We start from the raw sequence: 20214 nt of genomic DNA, 5'->3' as shown, positions 1-20214 counted from the left end.
TCTGATGCTGCTCCAGCTCCCGCATGTAGCGCTCCTTGTCTCTGTCTGCTTCATCCAGGTAGCGCTGAAACAAAAAAGTCCCAGGGTTTCAGGGAGTTCCCTCCCCTTCAGGAGGAAGGGAAGAAAAACAACTTGTCAAATGAAGTGCTGATCCATTTCACCTATGCAAACAGGAGAGGAGTGAAGAAACAATGAGGTACAAAGACATAAGATCTCTGGATAAATTACTGTATTCTGGTGTCCCATTTTCTCTCTCTTTTTTATAATAACTATTCTCTTTTTTTTTTTTTTTTTTTTTTTTTTTTTTCCTAGGCCTAGGAGTAACTTGCTACTCTACTCAACTGAACATTACCAATATGTTACAGACCAGACACTTCAGAATTCCTGTTCTGTGGCCAGGAGGAAGTGCTGCCAAACAATAACATCTTATCAGATGATAGATCAGATGACGCTTTATGGTTCAGACCCAGAACAGCAGAGTTCCAAATATACACTTGTTTTCAGGCCCCACAGACAAAAAGCACCACCAAAAACTTGGCACACCTGAGAGGTGAACAAAACACCATGGCTATTGCAAAAAGCAGTGTAAAGATAAAAGAGTCTGGTTTTAATTGATATAATCTATCTGCATTTTGGTTAATAGAAAACTTTTTAAAATTTATATAATCCATCTGCATTTTGGTTAACAGAAACCTTTTTTTATTAGCCTGAAGGTATTTCACACATCTGCAAGACAGAATGAGCTTAGCTGGAAAATTCTTTAAGGGAACTGATGAACTGAAAAACATTTAATGAATGGTCACAAGGCTTACTAATGGGATCCTTTCAAGAAAAAAAGTCGCCTTCCCAATTTGTTCTCCAAATGAGTTTAAAATTCAATGAATGTAAGAATTAAATCAGTGAATCTCAGTCACCTGGAATTCTGTAAGCCATCATGGCAATACCTGTAAGTTTTAATGTTTTAAGTTTTTTTTTTAATGTATGATTTCCATACATTCGGAACACAGTTTTGACCTGGCTGGTGACAATAGTAACATTCTGGATTGAGGTGCAAATTTGGTGATGCTTTTGGGTTGGCACTGCTTTTGGACATGTTATTTCTCTGTAAGATATTAATTCTTTTTTTCCACCTCCAGCAATGTGTTGCTGAAAGGGCTCAGCAGTCTTCCCTTGACCTGCTCTGAGTTAGAAACTTACAGCTTTACTCAAGGACAGATTCCCTGGGGATTTAAAATGCAGCATACAGAATAGAGATTTGAACTCAATTTCCTTTTTCAGGTTAAAAATCTTCCTGAGACATGATAAGAATATGTTAAAGTGCAGGGGACAGAGGGGCAGATGTCTTGTACCCTTCTCTCGCAGCAGACATTTTCATCACCACAAGACATCCTCTCCATGGATGTAAATTTCCAACCTTACACAAGAGCAATCCTGACTTTTCTCTAAGCAACATCATTCTCACTATCCCTGCTACCAAATCAACTGCTTTGCCTTGCCACATATTTTCCATTATGGTTCAATCACAGTGCCTATGCACCGTTTTATATCATCTCTGTAAGTGGTACTCTACAAGCTTAGTAAAAAGCAACAAAAGGAAATTTTGGTTTTTTGTGTCATCTCATTTTTCATTACACCCTTGAAGTATTTTTCAAAGTTCAAATATGAAGATTAAATTCATATGAGAGCATCCAGTAGCACTATGATTTAAAAACTGCTTTTCAGTAATCTAGAACTGGCAATCAGGAGTGGACAGTAAGACAGTAATACATTAATTAGTAATTAACCCATTAACAAGGTTCACTCCAGAAGGCCCTAAAAACCAGCCCAAACATGGCCTTGAGCTTCATTCACTTGTCAGATAGTGCAGAAGGCCACAGAACTCCCAGTTAGGAGACATCACATTCCAAGACTTTGGCCTTACAAGTCTCAATGTATCTGAGTTGGTACAGCAGAGTTACATCCAGATGGATCACACAAACTGTGGGATGTCTCATTAGAGCAATGCCCCCATTCTGGATGTATTCTTGCATTACCTACAGGACACAGCTCTCAAGTCACCCCTGGAAGAGATGCCACAGCCCTGCCAGGACCCATCATGTGAACCTGTGGCCCTCATTTTGAAATATCCTCCTAAACACGATTTCAACCTACAGCCTGTGTCACCTTCCTCACTAAACAACATTCCCATGTAGCAGCAAGGACAAGGAAGTGCAGTGGTACCCGCTTCTCCTCAGGGGGCAGCTTGCTCCACTCATTGCCCAGCATCCTGGTGATCTCAGGGAAAGGCACCTCCGGCCGCTTCGCCCGCAGCTGCTCCCTGCGCTCGTTCATGAAGCGCACGTACCCGGTCAGGGGCGACTTGGGGGCATTGCTGTCCCGCAGGGGTTTCTTCCTCTTCCTCCCCTTGGCCCAGCCTCCTCGTTTGGTTCTTTGCTGCTGCAAGATGAAAACGAAGGTAATTCAGGCTGAGTGAAAATAACCCCCTCTGGAAGGAATGAAAAACTTCATCAGGAGTACATGGCTGCAGTCCTCTCCACGGATGCGGCTTTCAAACCCTACTTTAGAGATATCCTGACTGTCATCTAAACAAAGCCAAACAAGTCTCACTGTGAAAAGTAGCTTACAGCTTCTCCCAGTCCACAGGGACAACAAAATAACATTGGCATCAACTTCTGACTGTAAAATCACAGGGACTGATAATCCACAACATGATCATCTCAACTAATGCAACTGCAAATATTCTTTTATTACTTGTTTGCTTGGTTTTAGTTATTCTCACCCTCACATACCCTCCCCTGCAAGTCATTTATTTCAATAGGTTTTTTGGAGAGATTTTGTGTACTAGTTAATAATAGATAAGTAGTCATTTTGCACTTTCCAGATCTTTGTCCTTCAGGCACAATGTGCCCAAAATGTGGCTGTAAAGACAGTAAACAAGCTTTTCTACTCTCATCTGCTAAGTAGATTGCCTTTCCCAGTAACCACCTCCAATGGAGCATCAAACAAACTCCAAAGGAGGGAAGGAATATTCTAAGATGCGTCTGGGGCACACTTGTGAGTTCACAGGAATAACAACATTATCACTCATCCTCTTGGCTTCAAATTATTTCTACAGCAAGCTCTGGACAACACTATTTTCTAATGCTATGTACATACAACTATTTTCAGTACTTCTAATCTTCCCCCAGATCAACATGATCCTGCCATCGTGTTACTTTTTGTTTCCCTCCTGGAATTTTATTACTCAATTAAAAAAGGACCTCACAGCTGAAAACAAACTACAAGGGAGAATATCAGATGCATCTATCAAAAAAAAACCAAACCAGAAAACCCCAAAACTACTTCCTAGTGCAACTTCAGGTCCTTCATGATTTAGTCACCAAGAATCAGTGTTGGATGGTACACAAGGTATAGTCTAAAGCAGTAAAAACATAATGGTTTTAAAGACCTCAATTACTACCAGAACATTACAATGGTCTCACTTTGCTGGCTCACAAGAGAGAAGATAATTTGTGGCCGTTGAAGATTCAGTCCTGAATGCAGCATCAGCTTGTGGGCCCCTCTGGCTAAGCTGAGACCCATGGGCTGCTCTCTGCACTGCCAGCTATCTGTGTGCAGCTGTGCAACACAGGAGGAAATTAGGGAATCAGAAGACGAACATGGCAAATGGATAAAAATTTGTGATCCTATTAAAGATAAAATCTGAGCAGGTAAGACAATATAATGACAAAATTCTATGCCTTTGCTTCATTGAAAAGTTATTATTATTTCATCTCACCTCCTCCTCAGGCTTCTGCTCAGTGGTTTCAGCAGCATTAGAAGACTCATTTTGCTGCTGCTGAGCCTGTGACAAGTCCTCCACCGAATCTGGGTTATTCACAGGCTGTGAAGTTCCACCACTGAATGAACTCTCCGAATTAGCTAATCTGAAAAAGCACAGAAGTGGAGAACAAAAAATTTAATCATCATTCCTAAATCATTTCCTCCCTAATCTTCTAAAACATGTAAAAATGTTGCAAATATATTCATTCTCACACTAGCAAGAAAAATGGGATTTAGAAGTGATTTTTGAAGAACTGGCTGTTCCATCCAAGCAACCACTAAAGCTACCACAGCTCCCATGGACTTTCAGACCCAGTTTGATTTTTAAAGTAGTATTTTGTTTCATTTTTAGTGAAGCATTAGATCACACAAACAACTTGCAGGCAAGTGAATGTTTGCATCAGAAACAAGTCAGCGTGAATCTATCCTTCTTCAAAAGTACCATAAGGAATTTGAAATTAAAAGTTTAATCATCAACCAAGATACACCTTTCTGGATGTATTTAATATATTTCTGCACAAATACATGTAGAGATCTGTGATGGGGTATGATCTTGGCTTGAACTTCATTCCACACACTCTCCTGTTCATACACATGGGTATTTAAACACAATTATGACTAGGTCCCAACAGGCTCCAGAATGGCCATAATTTAATTTTGCTGCAAGAGCTGTATCAATCTACCTTACTCCAAAAAAGGGCAAGATGGCTGCAGGCAAAAAAGAAGAGCAAACGTACAGAAATACTTCTGAAGGTAGACTGACAGTGCTGAACACATATTTTGGGGCAACAACCCCATGGACATTCTCAGCCCCATGCTCAGTAGGCAAATTAATGTAAAATTTTTGGACTCATCTCAGATTCTAAACCCTTCTTGAGACTAAAGAATACTTGGCCTTACCCAGTTACATTCATGAAAATTCCTTTAACAGCAGGATATGCTTCAAGTCTCCTTTGCTCATTTATTCCACTCTAAAGCTACTATGGCAAATTTTAAATGTTCAAAATAACTGTTCCTATTAATGTAGACTACAGCTATAAAAAATTGATATATATTAACAGAATTGTTATTTGAATGCTCATGGGAATATCTGTCTTCAGAGAGAACAGCATATTTTCATTACTCACTACAATCAGCAATTGTGACATAATTACTGGTAAAGACAAAAGGGCTGCAGAGATCCATGGCTGACTTTGAGACAGCAGATTGAGCTCACATTACTGACAATTAGAGAGGGACCAAGGGAACAGAGCAGACATCCTCCCCTAAGTTAATTATATTTGGTATGTGTCAGAAAGAATAGGAACAACACAGCTCTGGATTCACTGTTAGGGTTTGAAGAGTATTTCAGTTTTCCTCTCCATTCCCCCTTAGCAGAGAAGTTCTTTAAACCACACTTACAGGAGAAACTTCATGTGATGCAGCCATTTGCAGCAAACACTGATGAAAGTTCAGCCAAAATATTAACACCTCTTAAACACAAGCCTCATTTGAACATGGACCTCGTTTGGCACCAACAAGTTTGAAGTCCCAGATAAGTAAATCCAAATTCAGACCTATTTAGAGTGAAAGTGTTTACATTCATTTTTACAGGGCTTTACCTGACTGAAAAGTCTGAATTTTACGGTTTAGTGCTTGGCAAAATAGAAAAAAAGCTTTAATTATAAAAACATAGCAAAAATTCCATGTATTCTTAAAAGAAAACATCTCTTGGCAATGTGATTTTAAGAGGTCATTGCTGCAGTTTCTAAAAGCAGAGTCAGACTGACAAAAATGAGATATCAGTGTCAGTGATCAGTTTCAGACATCAGTTTCAGAGATCACTGATGAACATTGATGATATCTTTAATTGAAATCATTTACTTAGCAGAGACCATTACAGCCAACAGATACTTCCTCCCTCTCTGTCCCCTTAATGTCACTTTCTTAAGACTGAAATTCTAGGGATTTACTTTTTAAAGCTAAGAGATACTAAAGAACAGTTTGTGACCACTTCCATCAGTTCAGAAGAGTTCTGGTTTCTCCTAAACACAATCCTGTGACTTCTATCAAGGCCAAGGGAACGTTGCAAAATGGAATTCTGTCGGGTTTATTTCTCTTATTTTTACAAATTACTCAGAATGCCTCTTCCACTGAAACTATTTCCCTGACAAGTGCAGAGATAGTATCTACCAGCTGAAGGTGAAAAAGGAGTTACTTACCCAGTTACATTAATTTCAGCACCTTCCTTAGATCCATCCTCATCTGTAAAAAGTGGAGGAAGATTGGACCCAGCTACCAAGTTCTCCATACCTCTGGGGAAAAAAAAAACCCAAAGATAAAAAAGGTTAAGTTAATTTTGTCATTCTTTCCCTTCAGCAGTCCTTCAAATTAAACATCATAACACAGCAGGGATTTTTTACCCCATGAACCAATTGGCCAGTCCCAGCTGATGGCTTCAGGACAGATCCTGTGCTTAGGGACAGAGAACAAAGACCATAAATGACACTTCAATTCTGAGTTTCCATTTTAACTGAGCTCTGTGCCAGTGCCACAGTGCTGCTGGAAATCCCTGCAGTTCTGTTTCATCCCTCAAGACAAACCCTATTCACCATACTCAGCACACAGGTAGGTAGATCCTGCTCTTCCAGTCCACCTGCCTGCTCATTCCTCACAGTGCACCCTTCACCAGAGGTTTGTGCTGACCCCAGAAGAAAACTGAAACCAAATCCCCCCTGAAGTTTCAAATTAAGATTGTACTAATAATTTCTTGTCCAGATTTTCACAATTAATCTATGTGTGCATGGAACACAGCTATTTAGAGTATTTTGCCTTCAATCCCACAGAACTGTTGCTGAAGCAAATGGTTTAAGGACTGTGTATTTCTCATTAAATACAAATTACCCCCAAATTAGAAGGAGTTCCATTTGTAACCCTGCGGCCTGTCATGGGAATTTAATGTGAGAGATGAAATCTAAAACTTAATTAATTTATCCCCTTCCTTACTAAAATACAAAAATGTTGTATTTTAGTGAAAATAAAAACAAACAAAACCAAAAAGGCTTAATAAACTCACTCTACAATTATGAGTTGCCAGTTCAGGCCATTTTGAAGGGCCATACTACTTAAATTCCTGTTCCTTCAGTTTCAGAATCACCTTTGATGAGCAGCAGATACTCCACTCAATTACTGCTGTCCATTTTGTCCAGAACACTTGGGCTTTGGGCCTGGAGGGACTGAGGAGAGCCATGTCCCTGTACTGCTGTCTCCTGGGTTGGTGCTTTCCACCCAGCACTGAAATCCAAGTGATCTGAGAATAAAATCCTGCTCCATGTTTTTAATATTTGATGTGTTTTCCCCCATCCCACCCCAGTTCTAAAGGTAGATGTTTTCTACAGACAGAGGTAGAAATGCTTCTTGCATCTTACAGATTTTGCAGATCTTTATCGCAAGTACAACATGGCTGACATTCATCCTTTTCTCTTCTGCTTTTGCAGCTGCTGAGATCCTTAGAACCACCCTTAAGGATCCATTGTCCTGACTCTTCATCTGGAAAATAACTAAAGCTAAGCAGACTCCTCCTGAGTGGTACAGGCACTGATCTCTAGCAGAGGAACACCTTTACTTGTGTACAGGAAAGGTTCATGCAGGAGTGAACAAACTGAATTCCTGCTCTGCCACTACAAACCAGGGACTGGTCCAGTTTTGGGGCTCAGCCTTAGAGCTGTGGCACAGCTGGAGACTGAGCAGCAAGAGGCTCCCGAGATGCTCAGGGCTCTGAAGCAGCTGGCCTAAGGGATGGTGGGGAAATGGGCTTGCTCAGCCTGCACAGGAGCCCAATCTGATGGAGCCTAAAGGTACTGGGGGGAAGTGGCACAGGGGACAGAACCAAATTCTCCCCAGCTCTATTGGCTTTGCAGGTTGAGGCTGGACACCAGGATGTGTTCCCAGAGAGGTGGAGTCTGTCCTGGCAGATTTTAAATGCTAAAAGCTGTAGCTGACTTAAAGCAATGTTGGCAATAGTCTTGCTCTGAGTGGGAGGCTGGACTAAGATGACCTCCCTCCAGATGTCCCTTCCAAGCAACATCTGCAGTTCTATGAATCACAACTCCACATTACGGGTTTTTTTCAAATACCAGCATCTCTGACAGGAAAAGAAAGACAACTCAAATAATATAATGCTGTGAGGAAAAGTAGTGAGATACTCTGCTGAAACAAACAGGATTTAAATCCTTAAAGAAGGCAAACAATACTTCCTCACACATGGATAAGAATCTACACACAGAGAAAAGAAACTACACAAAGGCTGGGACTTTATGTATAACAAGAAATCTGAAAATTCAACTGATTAGAAAATTATGCTCTTCACTGCCCAGGAAGCTCTTTAAGCACAGCTTCTAAACATACAACATAAATTGCTTCATGCAGTTATCATCTAAGAGGGAAATTAAGTTCTGCTTCATAGTGCACAATATTCATCAGTCAAAAATCCTAAATTATGATTTTCAAAAAAGGAAGCCTAAGCAATCATACCCACTGTGACCTTCTCACCAGGTCCTGATCTGTCTGCTCACATCTGGCCCAAGCTCACTTTCAAACTGCAGGGAGGCAGCTGGACACCAACCTTAACAACATATAACCAGAACACAAACACAGGAAGCCAGGAGAAGATACACTTTTTTTATTTAACCCATATGCTTCAGACAGTAACTCTTTCAGAGGACGCAGACCCACATCCTAAAGAAAAAGTAACATCAGTGCATTTACAGTGGCTTCTAATCAGTTCCAGAGAGCAAGAAAACAAAACAGCTCCCCTAAAACTCACTGAGAGCAGATGAGAACCTACACAAGCCTTTCAGTCCCATTTCTCAGGGATAACCTCCCATACCTCTGCTCCAAAATCATTACCCACTTAATTTCAGCCCCACTGCAGAGCTCCAAGTTTATTGAAACACATTTAACTAAATTCAAGGCAACAGAAACAATGTACATTTAGTTTCCTAGTGGCTCACACATATACCCTATTTTCATTTTTAACTACATCTACCCTAATGCAAAAACTAAACTGAAACTGCAGTTAAACCCTAAACCCTACCAGCACTACAGGTCAATGCAGGGAAGTCCCGCCTCCAATTAAAACTAATTCAAACTGGAGCAGCTCTGGGTTTACTACTGCTACACTACTGGCTGTGTTGGCTCAAGAAAGCAACCAGCTACACGTTAATAGAGAGACAGATTTATTCATTTACAGCAGTATTTGACAGGATTTCAAAGGTTCAACTAACACATACACGGCATTAGTTAAACCTCTATATGAGCCTAGAAAAAATCCTACATGATCAAAAAAGTGGCTTAATTTAGTTTTTCCTTTCCCTCTCTTCCCTGAGCAATCATGACTTCCTGACACAGAAAGTGGACAACAGTATTTCATAACTTTCACTTTAAATTTTTCAGCTGGACACTTTGGTTGCATGCCACAGAGATCATACTTATACAAAATGGTACAGAGTGTACCAACATGGTCTGACAGAATTACTCAGGAAATGACAGCAAAACTTTTACAGCATAAAGATTTAAGTTGCTACTACACACATCAAGGATCAAACAGTGGGTAATTAAACACCATTCAAAACCAGAATATGGTTTAAATAATCTTTCTTAATTTCTTCTCACATTACCTTTTGTAGGCCATGATATGTAATTATTATTCTAGTAGTAAAGTAGCCGAGTTACATTTTGCATAGACTGAAAGCTACCGTGTGATCAAATTTCTAATCACATTTGTACAGCAGAGAGGAAAACTCAGAAGCAGGTAGCTTTAAAATCAGGGTGAGAACAAATCCATGGCTGGAGCTACACAGAATTACTCACTTTGCCACAACATTACTGTGGCTGCACTGTTCACAGCACTCCTATAGGGCAGCACATGTAAGGACATGACAAAATTCAAGGGCCTTTTATACATGCTATAAATGAAGGGGAAAATTTGCCCACAGTCAAAGCATCAGGAACAGCAAAAATGCCATTTAAAACGCGCCAACAATTTTATCCAGCAGAGTCTGGCTGCACTGCTGGGTGTCAGGAGGCAGCTGCAGGGCCACAGGCAGCCCCTCCTGCCCCTGGCTCACCCCCCTGAAGCCTCCTGCAGTGCCTGAGCACAGCAGTCACTGCACCCCCAAAACGTTCACTGCTTCCACAAACAACACCTGCTGTGCCTGGGCAGTCACACCAACAGGGACAGGGCTGGGCTCTGCAGGGTTTGCACAGCTCTGGTCACCAATAAGTCACTGGCACTGCAGGGTGTGTGCACAGCCCTGGTCACTGGCACTGCAGGGTCTGTGCACAGCCCTGGTCACCAGTAAGTCACTGGCACTGCAGGGTGTGCACAGCCCTGGTCACCAGTAAGTCACTGGCACATGCACACTGATTTCCTTCTCATCCCAAGGCCAGGCCAAGCCTAAGAGATGCCCCTGAACACTGGGAAAAGGGAGAACAGTCTTAACAATGTTGCCTTTTCAATGGCTACATTACAACAGATAATCTTATGAATAATAAAAAAAAATAAATTACTAAACTCTTTAGTCATCCAATTACATGGTAAGATTATTTATTATGGTTAAGCATATTTAAATATGAAGTCAGCATCAGAAATCCAACTTACAGGCTGATTATAAAACACTGCAGGAGTTCCAATTACCTCATCACCAGCTCTAGTTTTAGAAACGTTACTGCTGAGTGGAGAATTTTTCTCCTCAAGTCTCTCATCCTCCTTTGCCAGAGTAAATATGTCCAAATTTTACCATTCAGAGGCTAACGGATTACAAAAAAACAATCAATCATCTGCTACATCACAGAGGAGTCACAGTATTCCTTATCTCAGCATCAGAACCCAAGCACTTCAGAATGCAAAGAATCTAAATTCAGATTCACTGAGAGAAAAACCAAAAACCCACAGGACCATCACTTCCTCAGCCTTTCCACAAGTAACCAGAACATGAGAAAGAAAACTGAAGTAAGTCCATCTCCTATTAAAACCACAACGCTTTTGGAGCTGTCAGAGGAAGTTCAGATCCCTCTGACAGAGCCTTTTCTTCAACCAAGCTGTAGCAGAAGCTCGATATCTAAAATACTATTAAATAAAGGTTTTTGTGACTAGGAAAACTGCAAGCTCAACCTAATGGGATGAAGGTTTTTCTGTCAAAAAAAGTTTTTCTCAGAAAATACACACCAGAGAATAGCCAACTGCTTTTATTTTTACTTCTTGCCAGTAAAAACAAAGAAACACCACAGACTAAAATAGAGACTTGTAGGAAAAAATGCAGAGTCCCACTGCATTTCCAAGCAGCTTAAGGAAAGAAGGGAAAGATGTAAAGCTGAAGTTTATGTTTAGTTTAATTGGGTCTTTGCAGCAAACACTAACAAAGCTATTCATACTCTGACCTTAGAAACAGCTGTCAAACATCTGCAAACAAGTATTTTAAAAACACAAGTGTTCAATTCTGCAGTTGACTCTAATTTATATAAAGTTTTAGGATGAGGCACATACAAGACATCTCTCAGATACATATAAATATGTAGATATATGTGTGTGTGTAAAACCTTGCTGTTCTCTGGAATGAAAGCCACAGGAAAGGAATATACTCAACTCTCCAGACAAAGGCAAGAACAGTCCCACATTGATTCTCTCCCTTCAAATACATGAGTGAAATTTTGCATTAGCAATAAACCAGCTTTTAGATCACTTCAGGGAAAACAAAAACCCACAAACAGATGAAAACTAATTGTGCCATAGATCCCTGGATAGCTAAAACCAGTAACTGTGGTTACCTCTGGTATCCAGTGGGAATGCTTTGCTATCTAGCCCTTCACTGCAGGTATTACATACCTATGGATTAGGATAGTTCATTTTATTCTGAATTAACTTTTTTCATGATAGCATCAATTGCCATTTAAACTAATACCATTAACAAATACAATTCTGCAAAATTAATTTAATTCTCATGTTACAGCTCTCACATGAGAAAACAGAAACCATTCAGATAACAAAAAATAAGTCTCAAAATAAATCTTGAGAATTTTTTATTTTTCAGTAATCACTCTACCTAAAGCAAGTCCAATAGATGACTACCAGGGATGGGAGCAGGTTTTGTAATCTGCACATAAAAATGCATTCTGAATTTCCAATTACTATAGGCAATTCAGTCTTCTTCACCTGCTCTGTCACTTGAGAACTCCTCTGGGAGCTGAGGACCTCGTATTTCATGGGCCAAAGTTGTCCAACAGCTCCTTTCCCATTAAGGAGGTACAAGGGGCACCCCATAAACCCCACAAGCAGCAGCTCCAGAGTGTCACAAACAGTGCCTGGAACACAAACACTTCCCACAGCCCAGCAGCCAGAAACCACCCAGCCCTCCCCAGCAGTGAGCAGAGGTCACGTCCCTTCCAAACTGGAGCTCCATTCCTCTGATCATTTATGTCTGCAAGACTCAATCACTCACTGTTTGTGCAATGCAAACATAAAAGTGCCATAAGCAAAGCAGTTATTAAAAAATGTAAATGAACAGACTGAAGTTTTTCATGGTGTTTACCCAGTTCAAACATTTACCAGCATCACACCAGTGAAATAAGAAACAGTATTAATTAATGCTTGAGGAATACTTTGATTTAAAATGCCAAACAAGTATTCTGAACTAGAGATAACTGAATGTCAAGGAATCCTGATTGGAATTGGCCAAAGAAATGCAAAGTCACATACTTGAAAATAAAATAATTGAAGACTGCATATACCTGATGAGATTGGAAAGTCGTTTTAAAGCTATTTTAGCACTTCTGCTCTTCCTCAAAGCTTTATTCATCACAGAAGTTGTACAGGAGTAGAGCACATACTCCAAGCTCACTTATATTCTGCAAGAGGAAGCTCTGGCTGCTGCCACAGAGGAATACAGATTGGAATTTTTCATGCACATACCCAGCAAAACAAGTCATTACGGCCATTTACAGAATATGGGGTCGAATACTTTGGATGTGAGAACGCACTGAGAAAGAGATTGAGTATATGCTTAAAAGAATGACTCACCACAGGCATCATGACCCAACACAAAAGCATCTATTCTGACCTCAAAAGCCACAGACAGCATGGAACTGGATATTTTAAATGCACTGATATGGGTACAGGGACAAAGGTTAGAGGAAATGAAGTGTGGGAAGAGTCAGTGATTCTCACACAAAACAAGCGACTCATTCTGCCTGTTTTCAGAGAAGATCCATCTTTAGAAAAAAATATGACATGTCAGCTTCCATACATTTTTGTTCTTATTTTCTTGCTGTTGCCATACAACATAAAACAAGTATGGCATTTTATTCCAACATAAAATGAGTTTGAACCCTCAAACCCATCATTGTAGAAGAAATCACAATTTTTAGCCTTAGTTGTGCAAAAGAACAGGCATATAAATCTGAACAACAGAACTGCTATTAGCAAATACTTTCTAATAGCAAGAATAGTGAAGAACTGAGTTGGGCTGTTTGTTTCTAATCTGGCCCTAAAACTCTCTGCTAATAGTTTAATATCTATCAGAAATTAAAGTTTGGAGGTACATCACATGAAGTGAACCAAAATCCCTTCTCAGCCAAGGCTCTTCTTGCAGTCCCACAGGGTACCATTGGTATCACAGGGTAGAATTTGTAAAGGCCTTGGAAACACTCTGATGGAAAAACTAATAAGGAAAGTGAGCACAAAGGAACAGACAAGAGGTTCATGTAAGCATCAATACATCCATGGACACTGCTTACAAAACCTTGTCTGGATTCCTGAAAAGAAAAGAAACAGAAAAGACAGCCCAGTCCTGCCAAAGCATCCTCTCCAGGAACAGCAGTCAGATTCTTTTACCACTGTTAACAAGATTTGAAAGCTGTCTGAGTTCACAGACAAAATGTGTTAAAATGGATACAAGAGGAAAAGACTACACCAATAACAAAAATTCAGGAAAATATAAAAAGACAAACTTTGTGCTCTAAACTAGGCACATTTCAGGACACCCTCTCAGCACCAAAGGGAGAGCTCACAGAAATTTTAAAATCATACAAAACCCCAGTACTTCCATGGCTCCATAAAAGAATCAACTTAAATCAACAGCAGAATGTAGACAAGTTAGAATAAAGCTTTCCCTATACTCATCTTCATCCAAAAGCAAGAGATAAAGACAATAGTTAGAATCATGAACAGAAAATAAGGGAAAAAACCAACAAAATCATAAAGCCACTGGAGTGGTCTGACTATTCTCCAGTGCTAAGCAATGCATAACAGATCCAGAGATGCATGTGAGGGATGGGAATATGCAGGCAGAGGGCACATTTTTAACACCTGTAGCATAAGTAATGAAAATAGTTCATTTTGGAGCTGAAGTAGCATTGAGAAAAAAGCATCCATGCCCGCAGTGTGCCTAAATATCCTAGGCTGAGTGCTTGGAACAACAGCAGCACATTTGCAATATTGCACCTGATCCTCAGACCATCTCCAGCAGCCCAAAGAAACTGCTCAGGGCAGTGAACTTCTCCTGCAGCCTCTTCTTTGTGCATCTCCTGTCACAGCACAGGCAAGAAGGCAAACGAGGTGAGGGAAAAACCCAAAAGAGCAGAGTATCACAGCCTAGGGCTTGGAGCCAAAGAGCAAAGAAGAACCTGGCAAAAGCAAGTCCAAGACTTAATCTGCTCTTCCAACTCCCCTCTTCCACAGCTGCTCCTCATATGCTGGAAAAAAGGAACTGCAGGTGGGAAACATGCTCAAGCTTTGAAAACTAGAGTTGATCAAAGCACTCAATAAATTTAGCACTAAAAGAGAATGTAAATCTTCTCAAACAGGTTGATGACTGAACAGACATGAGGATGGGGGTCTCACACAACACTATGTCTTCAAGCACTTGCACTTGGAAAGATTCCTAATTTATGTTTAGTTACAAGTGTTCTGAAAGATATCTGGCATTCAGGTTTGAGTATTTACCATATTTAGCAAACAGCAGATTTATACTGCTTTTACATTTCTTTTGCATGATTTCATTTCTATATATATTTGTTAAGTAAAAATGGTTCCTCTGAGCTAAAGCAGAAATATTATCCCAATACCCCTATATAGGGGTAGAGATGCACAGCTGGTTTAAAGGTCATAAAGAAAATCTCCCAAAGGTAAGAATACAACCAAACTTCAGAAAAACTCTGAAGCACTACCAATCTTAACCTTTATTTTGGACAGCTCAACTAATTGTTAGTCTTTGCTTGGATTCTGAGATCTCAAGTCATGCTGAGACTCTGACCTGAATACACATCATGCAATTCTTACTGCAAAGAGAAATAAGAACTGAAGTCCTTGAGATCCTTGCAAAAGGTCAGCAACACTCTGTTTTACACAGCATTAAACAATGGGAAAGTGGAAAAACATTTCTATTTTCAAAAGTGCTACAACATGGATTTCACCTCAGTATAATATCATAACCTGAAGTTCATTGCCTTGAGCAGAAACAAAGCCAACTGGTGGAAAACAAGAGTTCAGGCACTACTGTCTTTTTTGATTTGTGGAGCCTGAACATTTTACCACAGAAGTGCAAGCACAGAAAAGTTACATTCTTTGATTACCTTTTGCACTCTGTTAGAAGTAAGCACACAGATTAGCTGAGGATCAAATACCACATTTAATCCCCAAAGTTAGCTCAAGAGCTTTCTGAGTTAGACAACTGCCTTCTCAGTCACCAGCGCTCCCTTTTCATTTAAAAAGACTCCTCTGAAAAAAACACTCATTTATATTTTGCTTCTCCCTACTTCTCCCAAAACAAAGGCAAAAAGGGGTGATATTGCTTTTTAAACATTATATTTTTAAAAGTAAAAGGTCTTCAGATTTTATGAAAACTTCAATCATATTTGAGCTTATAGATGTCCCAAGATAAAACATTTATTACAGTAATGGAAGCTTGTTTTTCCTGGTCTTTAACAGTCTCCAAAACCAGCATATTCCCACCCTGGAACTGTTTCCTGACCTACAGAAAGGGTCATCTATGTATAACACAGAAAAAACATGGCCAGAGCATTCCAAAGCTCCGTGGTAAGAGCACCAAAAAGAACGCAGCAGGTTCAGTTCACATCTGAACTCAGCTTTGTTTTTCATGACAGAACACTCAGAAGGAAGGATTAGGTTTGAGTGAAGCCTTACCTGGCTGCTGTAAGCAATGATCCTTCAGCAATGAGGACATCCCCAAACACACATCACCAGTCCCACTGCTGCCTGATCAGGAGCAGCAATGAGGAAACCTCAGAGCAGGTTGCACTGTGTAAATAAAGAATCCTGGCAGAAGACACTGCACCAATCTCTACTTAACACCTCTCATCCACAGCACAGCAAGCCCAGGTCTTGGAGTTTAGCATGTAGGAAACAAACAGTTTATTATTTGAAACTGTGCCAAGTAACCAGGCTGAATAGGAAATCCTGTCTGAAATTTCAGTTTGTAAAAATTGTGGCTTTTAACAATTGAAGTGTATTTCATTTACAGCTAACAGTTCAATTAACAAGAAGTAAAAACATTCATTCACTTCACAATTAAATTTTCTTCTACTCAAGTATCCATGTCTTAATCAGCATGAAGTCATTTGTATTCCTATTTAAAATGCCTTTGTCAATAACACTTGCTGACATCACCCAATAGTTACACATTTTATACACAAGTATCCCCTAAGCATACAAAAAAAAAAAAAATCTGAAGATTCCAAGTAGTTTTGCTGATTAAGATCCACCCAGCCAAGCACATGCCCAGCCACCACAGTTTCTTTGTCAGCTGCCCCTGCCCAGCTGAAAGGGAAAAAATGGAAACAATGTGAGAAAGGTCCACATTTTCTGCTATACCAAATTAAACCTACACCCAGAAATCAAGGAATACATCTCTTGCATCATTCAGATTTAGTGATTCCAAGTTTAGACTAGAAGTGGCTTCTAGAGGTCGTTTGATCCCAACACCTAGTCAATACCAAGGTGAAGTCATCTTTATGGCAGACACCATGTTACACTGTCTGACTCAAATCCTGATCAACAGTGATTTAAATCATCAAATGCCCTCAACCGCTTTGGATTTTTGCTAGGAAGGTTACCAAGAGCTGAAGAATTAAGCACTGCTTATTTTCAGGACACAGACAATGATGGATGGAAGACAGGACAAAAGCAGTTGGAAAAGCCGGTAGAGTGGCCATAGGAACACAGGTGTATCAGACAACACCTCCCCCAGTCCTGACAAAGCTGGAGGGACAAGAGAATAAAACAGCACAGGAACAGAGAGAAGGTTTTTACTGTATTCATCTATTAACCAGAAAATCCATCAAGAACAACCTTAGCAAGGAATCCAGGATCTTCTCTCCAATTTGTGAAGCTAGAGCTGGACTTCCAATACTGACCCTAATCAAAGACTCCCTCAGCCTTTGAATGAAGCTCAGATTTACTCTCAATTCTGAGTATAATAAGCAGTATTTACCCCAACTCAAACCATTTCAACAAACTAAAAAACAATTATGAGCTGCCATTTCCAAGAAAGTCCCACATTAGGCTCACTTCACAGAACCCAACTTCCAGTGATTTCAAGCAGGTTTAACTCAGTAGCAGCTTTAAACAGGTTCTTTTTTTCTTCAAATGGAGAGCTTAGCTCAGGGCTGCTGTGTTTGCCACTCCACTTGTTCAATCTGTCCTTCAAATGGAAGGCACAGCAAAATGAGCTGCACACATTTTCACAAGATGATAGGGACAGATGACTGAGGGACCAAGAAGATACTGTAACATCAAGCCCTTCATCGCCCATGAGCAAAAAAAGTTCTCATTTCTAGCCTGACGGAGGATATATTGTTATCTGCATGACAAAAGGGCTTTAAATCTTAAAAGAAACAGTCAGCACTATATGAAAAATTGAAGAGGCATTCTGTGCCAAAGCTGGATTATGAATCACCAACTAACACTCCTGCCACCAGCAGCATGAACCCATCTCTGCAGTGAAACTCAAGCCCTACCTGAATAACTGCTGCAGTAGTTACACACTTGTAACCCCCTCTACATTCACCACCCAAACAGCAACTGATTTGTCAACTGTTTCACTGATTTGACACTTCTCTATTCTTTCAATAAATTGCCATTCTAAGTCTTGTCTGGTTTTGTCGATGCTGTTGTGCTTCTTTGCACTTCAATCACCTTTTAAATGCTAAATTATTTAGCAGTCTCAGGTCACAGCAAATGCCAGGAAACTCCTTTATCTGATCTGCAAAACCTCCAATTGCTCAAATTTCTGTATTTTTAGTTACAATGGTATACAAACACATCCACATACCTGAGATGCTACAAAGCGGTTCAGAAGCAGAGACACTCAAGTCTCAAAACTACAAATATGACAGACATTTCCTATTACAGACTGACAACTGATTTGAGTAAAATTTATCTACAGGACAGACCTTTTCTAGGTTAGAATGCATTGCTGCACTACCACAATCCTGACTCATCACTTGCCCAGAGTCTTCTACTGATCAGTCACTGAAAACACCAAACCATGCACCAGAGCTAGAGAGCAGCAGGTCCCTGCATTTATAGAGCATCACTCAAATGTCTCCAGGAAAAGTATAAACACTGAGCTGACAAACATTAATGATCTCAGACTTGTGAATAAGGAATTGTCTCAATAAAGAAATTGTATCAATAGAGAAAACACACTTTTCTAAAGTAATTCACAGAAGTCTATAGTATAAAGACACTAAGATAAAAGCTGAAGGCTATCTTTTTTAAAATGTATCCAGGCTTTAGTATGCATTTGAAATCTGTCTTCCCACTCTTCCTCACTATAAAAATGCAAACTCTTTGTATGTGCTTATTTGAATATAGTACTTTTCCATGTAACAGCAATGTGAGAACAAAAACCTGAAGAACATGCTGAAAAGTTCCTTGTGATCAGTTATTTTCTGCATGCCTTGCAAATCCTTCCTGATGAATGTCTGCTCTGCAATTCCCTTCAGAAATACTTTGTTGAAATTACTTTGGGACAGAATGCATGTTTTTACAAGTGGCAATAAAATGATATAAATAACTTGCCTAAAAAATCCAAACATGTAAAGTGTATTTCTAATAGAGAAAACTGAAGTAAGCCATCTGTAACAGAGTTCACAGCTTTTCATACTTGCAATGAACTTTAAGTTTTTTAAGGTTAAAATAATATTAACAGAAAAGATTTCTCAAGTAAGAAAAGTATCTTTGATATTTGGAAAATTTTCACATCACTACACATTCAAAACACTTCACATGAAGTCTCACAGTCTAAGTTTAATATGCAGTTAATAATGCTACAGGCTTTTATATCCAAATGTAAACAGAAGAACAATCTTATGTCAAAACAAAGACCACTTGGGTTAGTTTAATACAAATACCTGCAAAGTTTTTATACTTTCCAAAAATTTCCTGGGCTGGAATTAGAAAAGCTTATTTCCTTATAAAAAAAGCTGCAGTACAGCCACAGGAACAGGCCAGAGGGGATGAGTGTGATCACTGCAACCCATTTAACACCAGGCACTACCCTCTGCTAAAAAACAGAAACACAGAGGAGTTCAAAGCTTCATCATGGTTTTAAAGTAAGAAGCATCACTACAGCAGCTGTCCCACGTGGCACTTATGCACACAGTAAATTTGTACAACTTCTTACTGCAGCTGTCATGGAGATTTTGTTATGATTTTACAGGTTAGACCCTATAAGCTAAGAGCCTGTATCAATAAACTCTGATTAAATTGTTATTTGATAAATGTATCATTTCAAGAAGTTAAACAAAGCTGCACCTGCCTGTATTTTTAGGAGTTAAAATATGCCTTAAACTCATGTTCAAACGGATCTTTCTCCAGCGTGCTAGCAACCCTTTCTGAATTCCAAAGCAGCTGTAGCAGTGCCAGTGCCAGCTGCAGCAGACACGTGTTCTACCTTGCCTGTTCAGATTCTTCTGTACTCTTATTTATACCTAAGCCTTAGCTGCTCAAGCTTCACTAAATGCTAATGTTCCCAAGCTGGATTATCCTGTCACCTCCAACACCTCCTCATGTCAATGCTGCCAAGGAGGCTTTCCCAGCCCACACCTGTCCAGAGCTGTGCTTGTTTTAATGGCACCAAATATCAAGTCTGGTTTGCTTGAGTACATTCTTTAAAAACAGAAAGCTGAACCAGGTTAGTCAACCACAACTACTGAAAAAGCACTTGTCACATTACCTCTCCACAAATAACCCAGAGGTTTTAAATTGATGGCATTTTGTTCAAAACCATCAGCAAGCAGTATGAATCATGCACTATCTGTTACTTGAAATTGACATTTAGAAAGCAGGGATCAAACTAATATGATTCAGAAGCTTTCCTCTCACCTTCTTTTTCC

General features: G+C 39.8%; 1 protein-coding gene across 1 annotated transcript in view; it reads right to left on the bottom strand.

Moving 5' to 3' along the window:
• HMG20A (high mobility group 20A) overlaps nucleotides 1–6113 on the bottom strand; it is an 18360-nt gene extending 12247 nt beyond the window's left edge. The window contains exons 1-4 of the mRNA XM_005419700.2: nucleotides 6024–6113; nucleotides 3779–3926; nucleotides 2221–2436; nucleotides 1–64 (exon numbers count right to left, since the gene is read on the bottom strand). The exon at nucleotides 1–64 is cut by the window's left edge and continues 69 nt beyond it. Coding sequence (XP_005419757.1) covers nucleotides 1–64; nucleotides 2221–2436; nucleotides 3779–3926; nucleotides 6024–6112 — 517 coding nt within the window. The 5' untranslated portion in view covers nucleotide 6113. The remainder of the gene's footprint in view (nucleotides 65–2220; nucleotides 2437–3778; nucleotides 3927–6023) is intronic.
• Nucleotides 6114–20214: the final 14101 nt, after the last annotated feature.

The sequence above is a fragment of the Geospiza fortis genome, unplaced genomic scaffold (genome assembly GCF_000277835.1).
Source record: "Geospiza fortis unplaced genomic scaffold, GeoFor_1.0 scaffold171, whole genome shotgun sequence".
Classification (NCBI taxonomy): domain Eukaryota; kingdom Metazoa; phylum Chordata; class Aves; order Passeriformes; family Thraupidae; genus Geospiza; species Geospiza fortis.
This window is presented reverse-complemented; position numbering and strand designations above follow the sequence as displayed.